General features: G+C 51.0%; 1 protein-coding gene across 4 annotated transcripts in view; it reads right to left on the minus strand.

Moving 5' to 3' along the window:
* The window catches only part of SH3PXD2B (SH3 and PX domains 2B), a 132,446-nt gene that overhangs the window by 33,749 nt on the left and 83,877 nt on the right, over nucleotides 1–14,820 (minus strand). For all 4 annotated transcript variants that reach the window (XM_089769520.1, XM_089769521.1, XM_075900256.2 and 1 more), the window contains exons 4-5: nucleotides 14,560–14,636; nucleotides 8,913–9,004 (exon numbers count right to left, since the gene is read on the minus strand). In XM_089769520.1, the coding sequence (XP_089625646.1) occupies nucleotides 8,913–9,004; nucleotides 14,560–14,636 (169 nt within the window). The remainder of the gene's footprint in view (nucleotides 1–8,912; nucleotides 9,005–14,559; nucleotides 14,637–14,820) is intronic.

Raw genomic sequence — 14,820 nt, forward strand, 5'->3', positions numbered from 1 at the left:
CAGGTTCTGGTCAGGAATATGGTGTAGATAAACACGGGCAGCTCCCTTCACATTCTGTTTTAGGTCAATAGGGATGCATTATTTGGGGTGACGTGCAAAAATGTAATAAGATAACCGTTTACAGGATTAAACGAGAAGTCTGGGCTCTAGCCTAATGAGCATGCTCCTAGAGCAAGCTACCCCCATGTTTAACAAGACAGACAGTTGGCATGGTTCTGCTTCCACTGCAGACTTGGTCTAAACCACGGTTTCCCAACCTATGGGTCGGGACCCAAATATGGGTGGCCATTACATTTCAAAAATGTCTCCCCAGGTGGCTCTTCCCCCCATTTTTGAATTGCCCTGGGTCACCAAGTCTTCCAGAATTGTCAAAATGGGTCCCCATCTGGAAAAGATTGGGAACTGCTGGTCTAAATAAAACTCTCTTCCTGTTCTTCAAGGCTGCCCCGTTAAAACAGGGATCACCCTGTAGTAACTGTTTCCAGTTCTTTAGTTTCAGCGATGAGATCCTACTGCAGCATTCTCTCTGTAGGGGCAGGAGTGAGGGATGTTGGCCTCTGTTTCAAAAGGGACCTGTCCCTACTGCAAGCACTTTCCTTTAAGTACTGGAGGCCTGTGGTTTTGGAGTTGACTCTTCCACTCCCTGCTCCTGGAGTTATGTACACTTACACCCCTGCATTGATGTCTGTTTGCAACAGAATCCATTCATTCAGCCTCTCTGGGTACCAGTACACGTATGCCACTGACTAGGCCCAACTGGCCAACGAGTGTCCGTAGTCAAATCAACAGTATTTAACAATGGAAAACGACTGTACCATATTGATAAGGATACAAGGCTACCAAGACGATCTGCTCAACAACACTCTGCACCCCACCTTGCAGGAAGGACCCCAGAATCCTTCACAAAGGAAACACTCCCTTCCCACATTTATACTCAGTGGGATCTGGCCTCAGACACTACACACCCAATTTGCCAACTTTCTATTTGCAGAAAACTAAACAGCCAAGTCCTGCCCCAACTCACTCCATCCCCCCTCCTTCAGTTGCTTGCTCTCCCCCATCCTCGCTCACTCATGCATTTTCATTGAGCTGGAACAGAGAGTAGGGGCATGAGAGGGAAAACAGGCTCTGGGCTGTGGGTGCAGGCTCTGGATTGGAGTCAGAAATGAGGGGCTCAGGATGCAGGGGGGGCTTTGGACTGGGACAGGTGATTGGGGTGCAGGAGAGGTTGAGGGTTCCTGCTGGGATTATGCGTTCAGGTGTGGGGACAGAAATGAGAGGATCAGGGCACAGCAGAGCGCTCTGGATTGGGGCAGGGGATTAGGATGCAGGCAAGGTGAGTGCTCCATCTGGTGGTGTTGGCCTTTGGGGTAGGACTGGGGAAGAAGAGTTTAGGGTGCAGCAGAGGGCTTGGCAGGGAGAGGAAGCTAGGGTGCAGGAAGGGGTGTGGGCTCTAAGAGGGAGTTTGAGTGTGGGAGGGGGCTCAGGGCTGGGGGCTCCAGTGGCGCTCACCACAGGCGCCTCCCATGAAGTAGTGACATGTCGCTGCAGCTCCTCTGAAGCTACGGGATGGAGCCTGGGGGGAGGGTGTGGAGCCCTAGACAACAGCTCCACAGCTCCCACTGGCTCAGAACCATGGCCAATGGGAGCTGTGGGGGCCGAGCAGGTGCAGCACACAGAGCCTACCTGGCCACCCTGTGCCTAGAAGGAACAGGGACACATTTTGCCACTCCCTGGGAGGCACCTGAGGTGAGCACTGCCTGGAATCACACCCTGAACCAACTCCTGCACCCCACCCTGCCTGACCCAATCCATGGTGGCAACTGAAACTGGGTATGCTGGTAGAAAACTAGATGCCTGGCAACCCTACTTGCCCCCTAATGCCAAGGCAGCACAGACAAGCAGGCCTGATGTCAGAGGGGCACAGTACATCTACTAGCATTTCCATGAAGGCAGGCGAGCCCATACAAGCGAATAGAAGAGAGAAAGAGCAGGAGGAACATACTGCCAACAAAAGCTAGCTACAAGGTTGCAGCTGGGGAAGAGGCAAAGATTTTGTGCCCTGTTCTGCCCGTGGATGTTGTGTCTGTGGAGAGTGCCTTTCTGCTGCTTTGGAGAGAGCTCAAACATTCGGGCTTTGTCTGCTGATTGCTTCCAGTGTCGCAGCCCAGACTGGGACCTTCCGAGCACACCATATAAAATAAACTTTGTACATTCAGCTCATATCAGCTCTGAGTTTTATTGTGGCTCTGGCTCTCCCACCTCTGATTTATTTGCACTACTCTGGGCCTGTACTCGCTGTCAGGCTGACTGCAGGAAGCAATCACTTACTGAGGTTATCATTCCAGCTTCCATCAGACCACGCAGCGCCAGAGCTTCTGGATTAATAAAATAACACGGGGCTGCTGAAGTCGCCATCAGGCATAACTTCGTTAGGGAATAGGCCTTCCTCATATGGTCAGGCCACTGCTCATTACCATGCGCCGCCCGTCCTGGGCTGCTGCAGGCAGCACCCACCAGTTACAGAGAGAGCTATGCTCCTTCCAGAACAGCCTCCCAAAGGGATCCTGTCTGCTATCTGCCTCAGAAATTTCAGCTCAGACATCTCTCTCACTACAGGTCTGCCTGCATTCTAGCTGGGAAGAAGCCATGGGTGCTAGAGTTGATCAGTCCCTTGCCATTAGCTGTCTCCCCTCTGTACCCTGTACGCCACTCCAGCAGCGAGCCCAATCGTATTCTCAGAGATTAGCTGTTCTTCTGTCTCACTGCAGTCAAATGGGAATGATCAGCCACAGGGTGACTTGTGGGGGGAAAGCAGGAGCTATTTGCCTGGGCCCTGAGCTTGTGGGGTACCTGGATTTAGAAAGGGAAGAAAGAAGTTAAAATATTTGTCCCAGGCTTTAAATGCCCTCAAGAATCCTTCTAGAAGTGGAATTACTGCTTAGGTTTATGGCTACACTAGAGAGCTTACAGCTGCTGCTAGAACCTGATGGGACAGAGTTCTCCATCAACTTAATTACTCCAGCCCCCATGAAGCTCACCTGCTGAGATAGGGCCATCCACACCAGCACTTAGATTGCAGTAACTTCTGGGGTGGCTTATTCACATCCTTGAGCAACATAACGTGTAGCATATACATAGCCCCGGAGGCACATCCCCTCATCAACACAATGGTGGCCGGGGAATTGCCTCAAAACCGTGATGACAATTTACAAGTGGCTAACAGGAATTTAGGGACCCAGACTTGCAGGATAAACTGGTTAAAGATGAGATGTTCCTAGCAATGCTGGGAGAGGACTGTCGGGAACGCAGCCCTACAGATCAGGTGACATATTCAGCATTTACAAGGTAGGATTTTTAATATAAGTGGGAGTTGGAATTTGATTTCCAGTTAAGACTCCACTGTCTTTAGCGGCAAATTAGGATAGAGAGGCTGCTACTATCAAAGGCTTCCAAGTTTCTCAGACTTTCTAAATACTAACACAAGTTGTCTAGGACTACTCCCACCCAAGGGATCTCTGCATCCAGGGGCTAATATTCATGCACAGAGAGGATCAGTAGTTGGTTATGGAAAATGGCTTTGCAGAACAGCCTGTGGCCAAAACAATTTGCACAGTGCTTTTCCTGAAGGATGTTGTTTGCTCAGCAGCAGGGGAGGGCTGCTTCTCATCTGCATGTAAAATAGGTTCATTAGATTTGAGGTTTCACTGCTTGTTACCACCTGTCCACCCAGTCACAGCCCACCTAAGCTAAAAGGCCTGTGCTTTGCTCACATTGGCTGTGTCTAGACTGGCCAGTTTTTCCGGAAAATCAGCCGCTTTTCCGGAAAAACTTGCCAGCTGTCTACACTGCTGGCAAGCATTGGGCTAGACCTGGTAGGACCCCTAGAAAGGTCACAGAATGGGTTCCAATATATATTAGTGATTACGGATTACGCCACCCATTATCTAGAGGCAAACCCCTTGCGCTGGATGACGGCATCAGTGATAGCTAATGAATTAGAGATTGTTTTCTCCTGAGTAAGCATACCCAGGGAGATTTTAACAGACCAAGGGATGAATGTGTCCAGTGATAGACAAGGTGCAAGCCCTGAGAGACTATCGTGCCCCCACAACCAAGCGCTAAGTGCGCCAATTCCTAGGGCTAGCGGGCTATGATAGAAGCTTCATTCCCCAATTTGCCACCATAACCGCACCTTTAACCGACTTAACGAAGAACTCGCAACCACAAAAAGTGCAGCGGACGAAGGCTTGCGAAGAAGCCTTCCAGGACTTAAAAAAATGCCTCTCCCAGGCATCGGTTCTCTCACAACCAGACTTTCACAAACCCTTTGTGTTGCAGACGGACGCCTCTGAGACAGGACTTGGTCTCTTGCGACAGCATGGCTCTAACGGGGAAGAACACCCCATACTGTATGTAAGTCACAAACTTTTTGAGCGAGAGAGGTGACACTCGACAATCGAGAAGGAGGCACTAGCGGTGAAGTGGGTGATTGAGGCCCTCTGCTATTATTTGTTGGGAACTCATTTTCAGTCGGTCATGGACCATGCCCCCCTTAAATGGCTGAATTCCATGAAAGACACGAATGCAAGAATTATGTGATGGCGTCTCTCCCTCCAACCCTATAGTTTTGAGGTGGCACACCGCCCGGGTAAGGCGCATGGAAATGCTGATTTTTTTTCCCCGGGCAGAGAGGGAAGATGAGGAAGGGGGACGCGGCAGAGAACCGAACCTAGGAAGGGGTGTCTGTGATGGAGCGCAGACGCCCTGCCACTGGGCAGACGCAGCAGCTGGGAATCCCGGCTGCCAGGCCCCTCCCCCATGCCCGTGCAGCACATGCTCACACCAGATGCCAGGCGCTTTAAACGCCGGTGGCATGACCGGAGAGGGGGAGAGAGAACTGCCCTGCGGAGCGGGAGGCAAAGGGGAGCCGGAAGCAGTGGAGGAGTCACCCTTCCGGCAGCACAAAGAGCTGGAGGGTCCACCTGTGGGGGAGAGTGGTCCGGACCAAGAGAGGAGCAGCCAGCGGCCAAGCGACGGGCTGAGGTGGCACCCCCCGGGGAAGCGGACGGCGTCCCAGCTGGAGATGCCGACGAGTCAGGTACCCCAGTCTGAGAGGAGGGGAAGGGTAGGAAGGAACCCAGGGCAGGCTTGTTCTGTGCGGCTGGAAACTTGCGGAGCAGAATCCCGCTCCAACCTTAAAGGGGCGGCGTTCACCGACCCCTAGGGCCCAGGCCCCCCTACCCACTCTCCTTTCCCCTCCCCCGCCCTAAGGTAGGGCAGGAAGAAAGCGAGTGACTTTGAGAGGCCGTGGCGAGTACAGAGGCCCAACTGGGACACGGGCCAGAAGACCTCGCGGCGGGACCCTCGAACCAGAGGGGCAAGCCCGCTAGGGGGCCCCAGGGGCACAGCACCGCTAGGCAGTGGCGGTGAGGTTGAAGGGTTGGTAGGACAGCCAGCACGCCTAGGGGACCGGGAGGCATTGGGAGGGGGGCCAAGACCCCCACCCCCCATGTCCCTTCGGCCCGCCTGCCCAGAGGGCAAAAGGAAAAGGGAGGTGTTGCCGGGAGGGGGTAGGTGGAACCCCCGCGGTGCACCCCCCGACAGGGTGGTAGATAGTACGTGGATCTCTATCCCTTGCCCAGGAACCCAGGAAGGTAGTCAGGCAGCCCCAAAGACACAAGAGCTTCTTCTCTCTCCAAGGATCAGTCCTTGCTCCCACTGAAGTAAATGTGAGTTTTGCCAAGGGAGCAAAAACAGGCATCGAGCCATTTATAAGAGCAAGAGGGGACCAGTGACTGCAGAGGGGAGGGGGCAGGAAATTAGGGGGACAGTGGTGCCACCAGAATGACTGAATGACTGCTTTGCTTGGCACAGAGCATGCTGACCTATCCATTTTTCTCCTTCCAGCCGCCACTGCATCAAAAGCCGCCTTCTTATTCCTTTCATGGCCTGGCTGCCTTTCAACTTCCCAGGGAAAGTATTTATCTCTTTTATGAATGATGACATCCAGCCAAATCCCAGGCACACCACTATATGGGATCCACCCCAGCTGTCTGTCACTGGTTTTACATCGCTACTGACAACCTGGGAGCCTGTCCACGTGGAGCTGACAAAATGGCTCCCACCAATCTTGCCAGAGAAGAGCCTCAAAGACTTTAATCCATTAACATTTTGAACTGTAGCTATTAAATACCCTGGAGCATTTGGGTTGGGATCAGAAAGACAACTGAGATGTCCTTGAGACACCACAGCAACTCAGTGCTGCAGGCAAATGGATAGAAGTCTGCTAAGCCATTTTTAGTATTGTAAAAGCCCTCTTCTCCTCCCCGTTAAAGGGCAGCACATTGGGAGACACGACCAGGCTGCATCAGCCAATTCTCTAACAGCCCAAGTACAGCAGAACTCTAACCTCGTTCCCAAACAGTGTGGCACTCACAGCAGTTGATCTGGCACTTGCTGCAGCAGCCCAACCTTTACAAATGCAAGTAAAACATGTGCCACATGCACCACGTGTGAATGGGGCTGTGGACAGGTGCTGGGAGACACATATAAGCCAAAACACTGCAAGGGACACTCCAAGTCTTAGCATGGCCCCAACCCCGGAGCACACAGCTTCTCTGCATGTCAGGTCAGTGCCTTTGTTTTCTTCTTGTTTGGCTCTCTCAAATGAGCACCAATCTGATGCAGAGAAGAAGAAAGTTTGGAGCAGGAGAGAGATCTGTACATTGCAGGTCTGCGGGAGCAAAACCTCGAACGAGCAGAGTCAGTCTGGGGTGCAAAGGTGGGAGACAAAGAACCTTTCAATGGAGTTGCCATCCCACATCATTTTAATTTTTTTAGATATATCCTGGGGTTGTAAATACTTTCAAACTGCCCCCTTGTTTTGTGGCAACCTCCATGCCCTACAGCAACTTCATACCCCATAGAGCAGGCAAGGGTGGGCACAGCAGGAAGAAAGGAGATGACAACCCCTGGCCACACACCCCATGGCACCATGTGTGAGCATGTTTCACCAGCAGGTTCACTGGGTGGATCCCAGCAGTCCTGACTTTATTTACAGACTGTTCATAATAGACTTTGTCAATGTGGGAAGAAATCACACTGACATCCTCCCACCCTTCCATCATCGGGAACTGGGATGCCCCAAAATATTGGGATCCCCATGTTCCTTGCCCTAGCAGACTCCTAGATGTTCACACTAGGAATGTGGAGGAACAGTCGACTAGTCAATTAACCGATAAGCCTAGGCTCACTGGTTAATCTAGTCAACTACTCGCATTCCCCCCCCTGTATGAGAGGCAGCAAGCGGGGTGGAAGCAGGAGCCAGTGTTGGGAGGAGCCAGCTTAAAAGCTGGTTCCCCCCAGCACTGGGTTTGTGGTGCTGCCTCTCCCCCCAGCACTGCTGCCTCTATCAGAGGCAATAACATGGGGCAGGCAAGGGAGGCTACCGCGAAGCAGCCGCTGTCTGCGGCCAGTCTGGGCTGCCTCCCCTGGCCCCTCTACACTCTCACCAGCCTCTGTCCATGGGGAGCTCAACCAGCAGGCAACCAATCCACAAGGGGCACTGGTTTTTAAACTGGCTCCCCTCGCAGACCGGCTCCTACCTGGCACCCTGCACTGCTGCCTCTGATACTCAGGGAGTGGAGCCGGACTGCTAAGTATTCCTGCAGTTAGTCAACTATACTAATACCTGCTATCTAATATCCCTAGTTCACACCGCCTTAGAGACTGCTCATGCAAATCAGTCTTCTTAGGTCTCTCACTTACTCTCACGCTGCTCCATGAGCTGAAGGATGACCGAAGGGGCGAAAGGTTAACTGGTGAACAATAACTTGGGCAGTATGGATGGGAATTCCAGCTGACAGCAAGCTATTAGTTAATGGACTCTGGGGCCCACAGACCAATCTAATCAAGTGACTGCTGGCTGGGGAAGGAAAAAGGATGGGGCAAGAAAAATAAAAACAAAAGACCAATGAGAAAAATAAACAAACAAGCTTAAGACTGGGGGGAAATCCCAAAAGGAACAAGCACAGCACTTAGCAGGAGACATGAAAACTCAATGTTCCTTCACAGAGAAAAACAAAACCCTTTTAATCTCCCTCTCATGCAATGAAAAACAATGTCAAATGATCATACTGTACTGCCTTTTCTTGCACAATCAATCAATCTTCCTCCATTGCTCAACCTTAGAGCTGCTTGGAGAGACAGCCACAGGGCAGGAGAGGGAGGCTAGTGTTTGTATTTATGCTCTGGGTGATTAATAGAGGCTGGAACATGTAGCTCATAGTCACAAGACTAGAAACTACATCGGGTTGCGTAAGATATGCAAGAGTCCTCGCACATGTTCTTTGTCTCCAATGGAAAGCAAGCGTCAGGCACTGCTGTGGAATTGGCAAAGGGAGAGTCTTTTGCTATAGGCAGAGGTTACTAATAAATGCAAGGCTCTCCTATCTGATGCCTGTTTGCTAGTCCCTACAGGAAAAGAATCTGGGTTTCCCAGATGATTGTATTACAAAAAACCAGCACCATGATTAGCATAAAGTGGCATGAAGGGTGGCACCAAAGCCAAGGATTCAGTGGTTTCCGGAGAAAGCGCTTCATCTCGTCATTCACAGAGGATGTTCTGGGGTGGGCTGAGGCACACTGGCAGGGAGCAGTGTGTGAAGAAAGCTTGCATGGCCCTGGCTCTATGACTAAACAAAGAGCTTCACTCTCCAGGATCTCAACCCAGCATCCTTCATGAACGTTACATTCACAGGCAGTTTGGGGATTTATTCATGGCTCTCAGAGCCTCTTCTGAATGTCGGAGTGCTCTGAGAGGGCGGGGGAGGTTATCTGTGGCAGGGGATGCGACCATCACCACAGCAGTTCTGCGGAGAAGCCCCACCTGCTTTTTGTAACCAACTTACTCTTTGGGAGGATTCAGGTCTTCAGGTCTTGTCTCGAAGAACTGAAGAACCTCCTCACACTGAGAGATGTAGGGTGGCAGCTGGATCAGAGCCTGTGCATGAAACAAACAGATTGAGAATATGAAGTGGGAGACAAGGATTTGGGAGGAGTCTCAGCCAGACACAGACAGGAAAGGCCACCCAATACACCACACTGCACAGAGTTATAGTGAATGTCATAATGCACCAGAATGGAGTAAGTCACATACAGCCTGAGGTTTCAACAGCTGCCTCTCTAGGTGAGATGGCAGGGTATGAAGGGGAATAAAGCAGATGTTGGTTGACCTGCAATCCAGTCTTCCTTTGCCATTTTAACCATTTACCTCCATCATCCAGGGTATCTTTAGAGTTCCTGCCTCCCCATCAACATAGCCATCCTTCTAGCTAAGACCTGGCTGAGACTCCCAAATCTCATCATTGATGTGCGTTCCAAAAGCCATAGGCCACAAGCAGTTCATGCCTTTCAAAGCAATAGGGCCCAGCTTAGATGCTTCTGGTTAGGTTCAGGGCCCTGGATTCTAGGCCCACCAGTGCTTTAGAGATCGGTGGAGTCCTTTGTCTCTCAGAACCTTGTTGCTGAGCAACTGCTACTGAAAAGGAGGTTGTCTGAGTGAGAAGAGGAGCCCACAAACATCCTGAGCAAGAGCTGGAGAGCTCAGCAACAAAGCTCTAGGGCTCTTGGAGAAAGCGCTTCCACCCCAGCATTAGCAAAGGATGTACCAGTCAGTTTGGGGATTTATTTTATTGTTAATAATATTATCAGACAGCAATCATGGAGGCTGGAGTTAAAGGGCTTACCCTCCTCCATCCCCCTGCCTCCCTCCCAGGAATCCGTCAGCGGCAAGACAGACTTTAGAAGTGGGACTCACCAGATGAAAGAGAATGAGATTGAACAATAACGCAACGGTCCAGCAGAAAGCAGAGAAGCTGGTGCACTTTCTTTTCGGCCAGAGCCATTGCTTCTTTTACTGTCTCAGCCCAGTTGAGCCTTCAGGCTCAGTTAGGGCTCTGTAATACATATCTAAGCAAAGGGGACACATGGGCCTTCGGTGCACACTGTTTGGGAGTAAGGGGCATGAAAGTGACATGCAGAAAGGCTGGGGCCAACTGTGATGTACGACTGATAGACAATCCTGAGTTTCATAGCCTCAACCCTCCCTCAGCCACACCCGTTATACCACAGGTTCTGAGACAGGAATAGGAACAAAACCATCAGAATCTCAGCTTGCCGCTATGCCAGGAACACAGTCCTGTGTGCAGCACCACAGGTTGCTCCCAAAGGCAGACCTCCAAAGGCAGACCTGAGTCTTTATTGCCCAATCTGCTGCGACCCCATAGCCTTTCTGAAAACAGGCCTACCATCATCCAAACCCTGATCACCAAGACAGCTGGAGCAGACACAGCCATCAAGCAGCAGGGTTGTTAAAGGCCCGACAAGGAATGGAAAGAGCATGTCATCCATCATAAGAAACAGGCTATAGAAACAACTGTCCACTACGGAGACTGTGGGTGCAGGTGACAACTCAGGTTTCCTGCTGGCAACATTTCCACTTAGGTGCTGTTCATGAGACTCCATTCCCATTCCTTGTACTCTGCGCAGAATCGCTCCAACCCTGGTGACCACCACCAGCCCACAGAAGGATCCACCCTCAGACCTTTGAAATGATGGTGTAGTAAGATGGGGTATGTCTACACTACCCCGCTAGTTCGAACTAGGAGGGTAATGTAGGCATACCGCACTTGCAAATGAAGCCCGGGATTTGAATTTCCCGGGCTTCATTTGCATAAGCGGGGAGCCGCCATTTTTAAAACCCCGCTGGTTCGAACCCCGTGCAGCGCGGCTACACGGGGCTCGAACTAGGTAGTTCGGACTAGGTTCCTATTCCGAACTACCGTTACTCCTCGTGAAACGAGGTGTACCGGTAGTTTGGAATAGGCACCCTAGTCCGAACTACCTAGTTCGAGCCCCGTGTAGCCGCGCTGCACGGGGTTCGAAGCAGCGGGGATTTAAAAATGGCGGCTCCCCGCTTATGCAAATGAAGCCCGGGAAATTCAAATCCCGGGCTTCATTTGCAAGTGCGGTATGCCTACATTACCCTGCTAATTCGAACTAGCGGGGTAGTGTAGACATACCCATGAGGGCCTAAAACATAAGCCCATATAGCACAGGCCTAGTTAACAATGGGCAAAACATGGCTAACATAAAGCAAAGCTAAGCTGTGAGCAAGAGGCAGGCCCCAGCTCACAGAACTTGGCATGAACAGGGCTGAGAGTGCAAAACACTAATTGGTGCTAGGTACTGACTGCAGAACAATCACTGGTACTGGTCATAAGTGGAAAGCACATGATATCACTAGCTCCTTAAAAAAGACCTTGGTACCCACTCCTCACAGATACAGACTCAGGTTCAAGAAAGGGTCTAAAATGACAGAATGATGGATAGATGATCTAATCAAACCACGAGGTACAGGGTGATGGGTAGTATCTAAGTAATATCAGAGTGGTAACCTGACATCAGCAGTGAGGTATGACTTGTTGTACTTTGTAATGTGGCGGTGCTGTCCCACACTGACGCTCAAGGAGTTCCCCTGGCCCAGCTGGCCTAAGGGGCCGCACCCCCGCGACCGTTCTGTGCATGCTCAAGAGTTAGGGTGGAGATAAAAGCCCAGGCAGGCAAGCAGTCGGGAGAGAGAGCCAGAGGAGCAATAGCTCAGAGAGGAGCTCCTGGGCTGCCCCAGCCACCCCACAAGCCATGCCTGCTGCTGCTGCTGCCCCAGGAGCCGCGCCTGCTGCCACTGCTGCCCCAGGAGCTGCGCCCGCCGCCGCAGCCGCCCAGGAGCCACGCCCATAGTCCCAGACATCTCAGGAATAGCCCCAGCCGCAGCCTCAGCAACAGGATCCTGCACAGCGGGGGAAGAGGTAGGAAGGAGCCCAGGGCGTAGGATTGGCCTCTGGGAAGTCGGCATGTTCTGGCAGCATCCCCGCCGACCAGGCAGTGAAAATGTTGACTGTCACCACGGTCCTGGGTTGGGACCTGGTGGAGTGGGAGGGCCCGTGTCCCCCTACCTCCCACCCCACCACAAATCAGCTTCCAGGACTTAGAGAGGGGCTTACCCCGGAAGTAGGCCAGAAGGCTGTCTCTGCCCTTGGAGAGGGCTGAGAGCTTTTGGGACTAGGCCAGAGAGCCGTATTTCCCCTGAGCAAGGGGCATTGAACGTTGGGACTAGGTCGGAGGGGCGTCTTTTCCCCCAACAGGGGCATGTCTGCTCTAGGACCAGGCTTCACCCCCCCCCCAACATACCTGTATATAAGGTGGTGTCTTAGGGGGACAACCTTTGAATGATCTAGGGGGCAGTGGGACCTACCACCGATTGAGTCATTCCATCGTGAAAAGTACATGTGTAATGGTTCAGTAGAGTCTACTGACAACTATTATTGTACTTCGCTCTACAATAAACCTGGCCTGGCACCTTCGATCTTTATCTGGTTTGTGGTTTTGGGGGGCTCTCTATCGGTCTGCTGTGGAGACTAAGTGCACAAGTCTACATGGCCCACATTGACGAGCACGCACACAAGCAGCCTTCTGTTTATTATCAACAAAGCCAGAGACCTGTGAGGACACCTCGGCAGTAAATCCTGACTGGCCGCTGCCCTGAAGAACTACACATGGCAGAAAACCCACAGCTTGTCCTAGGAGGATGGAAACGCCTTGTGGTTGGTGCATGGCTGTGCCATGGAGGAGACTGAGTGGATTCACTGCCCTCCACCAGGCAAGGAAGGGCTGAGAGCACTGTCAAGGTGAGGAATTCAGCCTCACAACTCATTCTTAACAGCAATTTGAAGAACAGGCTCCAAAGAGAAGCCCATCCAATTGTGTCTGGCTTAATGCACAGCAGCTGGGGCAAGGATCATGGCAGGGAAAGATTCATTATAGAAGACAGATGGGAATGACCTAATTCAGCCACATAAGCCATTTTCCAGGAGCTGATGCAGGAGTGCAGTCTGCAAGGCATTTTTCTGGAGCTCTGTCTAGTCTCATTTTGAGCTCTCTGAGCTACTGCTCCTCTGGCTCACAGTCACAACTCTTTTACCAGATATTAGGCCAATACTTTCTCACACATCTATTAATAACTAATCTGGAGGAAAGGGTGCACAGGGGGGAAATGTGGGAGAAATGGGATGAAAATACACTCTATTTAGCTCCTTTAAATCAGACACTAGGAGTCAGTCAATCTCAGCCAGCTAGCTGAACATTTTTGCTGCTCTTCTTTGACCCCCTCCAATTTGTCAACCTCTTTCAATTAGTGAGAGAGTATTCTGGGTACAGCTGAACTATGGCTTTATAAAGAGGGGACTATTTTCTTCTGGTTTGGTGGGCTGATGCCCTTCCATGTTTTCAGTCCAGGATTTCACTGGCCTTATTTGCAGCCAAGTAAAGAGGATTTGCAGACTCTCTCAGGGAAAGACACCTCCTCACTTCTCTCCCTGGAGAGAGAAAACAAAGGACAAGATATTTATCTAGTGTTGGGGGGGGGGGGGGGAAGAGAATCTAGTTACACTGTATTCCTGTAATGCTTAGTCCTTGCTAAACACCACCCTAACCACAGCAAACTCAGGGATTTTTTTTGTGCTATGTGTTTTATACGCCCACTGTGATGGTGCGTGTGAAGTCAACCCAAAATAACAAAGGCCAGGGACAGTAGGGTTTGGGGCTGAGATGCAAAGCAACCTGTGCTCATGGTATTAGCATGTGCTGACTCTGCCATGCACATTTTTTTGGGGGGGGGGGCTAGCTCCTCACCCCACTGGCAGCTTCACAGTTAAGTAGCAGGAGCTGAAAGGCCAGGCACAGTGTGCACACTTTATTACTTGGTAATGCATTAACTGGAATAGGAGAAAGCTGTTGTCTAAGTGGGTCATATAACATCAGCCATTATGTTCCAGTTATTAAGTCAAATGGATTCATTATATTTTATGCCATTAACAGCATCGTTCCAAACAGACAGCTGCAGCCTCTTATCACTTAGGGACTTTTTTCCTCCATAAGATTAAATTTATGTGCGTGCGTGTGTCTGCGTAGCTGGCACATTTTAGTGTCCCAGAAACAGGAGACTGATCACACTGGCAAGAGCCAGCTAGTTGCCGTATAAGCTTCCCTCTGACCTCCCCAGATTTGACAGTATGCCAAAAGCCTTCCTGCACTTCATCTCTGCTGTTCCAATCCTGCCTGTGCCTCTGAAGCAACCCAGCTAATGCACATCTGCAGGTTTGATCTGCAGCAGCATGTTAGTCCAGTGCTGGGCCTCCAGACGTGTTTGATGTGTCTTGGTCTTGACCTTCAGCACCGCTTGCAATTCCATTCACAGGGCGCCTCCTGCGGGGCTTTGGTCAATGCACCTGAGTCTTGACTTGCATGATCCCCTGCAATTCTCACCCAGTCAGGTTTCTATTCTATGCACAATCCCCTAGTACCTGAGCGCGGAGGAGGACGACATTAAGTAAAGCAATTAACACCCATCTTGTGTTTGGCCTATCTTTTCTCCAGGGGGGTACATCTCTAGTAACACAGGCTAGAAATCCTCAGTCTGAGCTTGAAAACTTCCTTTACCTTGCAGTATTCATCAATAGGGATCAGACGCTTGACAGCAACATCCCGGATGTGGCTTCTGCGGAAAAGGATCTTCCCTGCAGGGAAAAAGAGGAATAAGAGCAAGGCAAGTCATCCAGGCTGTTCCATCAGACATCATCACTTCCCTCAAATCAATTGAGCACGATCTATTCACAATGTAAGCAAAGACTGGTCTTGTCTACAAAGAAGAATCTACCTCCCCAACAACCAAGAACACTTTTGGAGAGATGCACATTTAAA

This window comes from Pelodiscus sinensis, chromosome 16, assembly GCF_052426305.1.
Source record: "Pelodiscus sinensis isolate ZL-2025 chromosome 16, ASM5242630v1, whole genome shotgun sequence".
NCBI classification, from domain to species: domain Eukaryota; kingdom Metazoa; phylum Chordata; order Testudines; family Trionychidae; genus Pelodiscus; species Pelodiscus sinensis.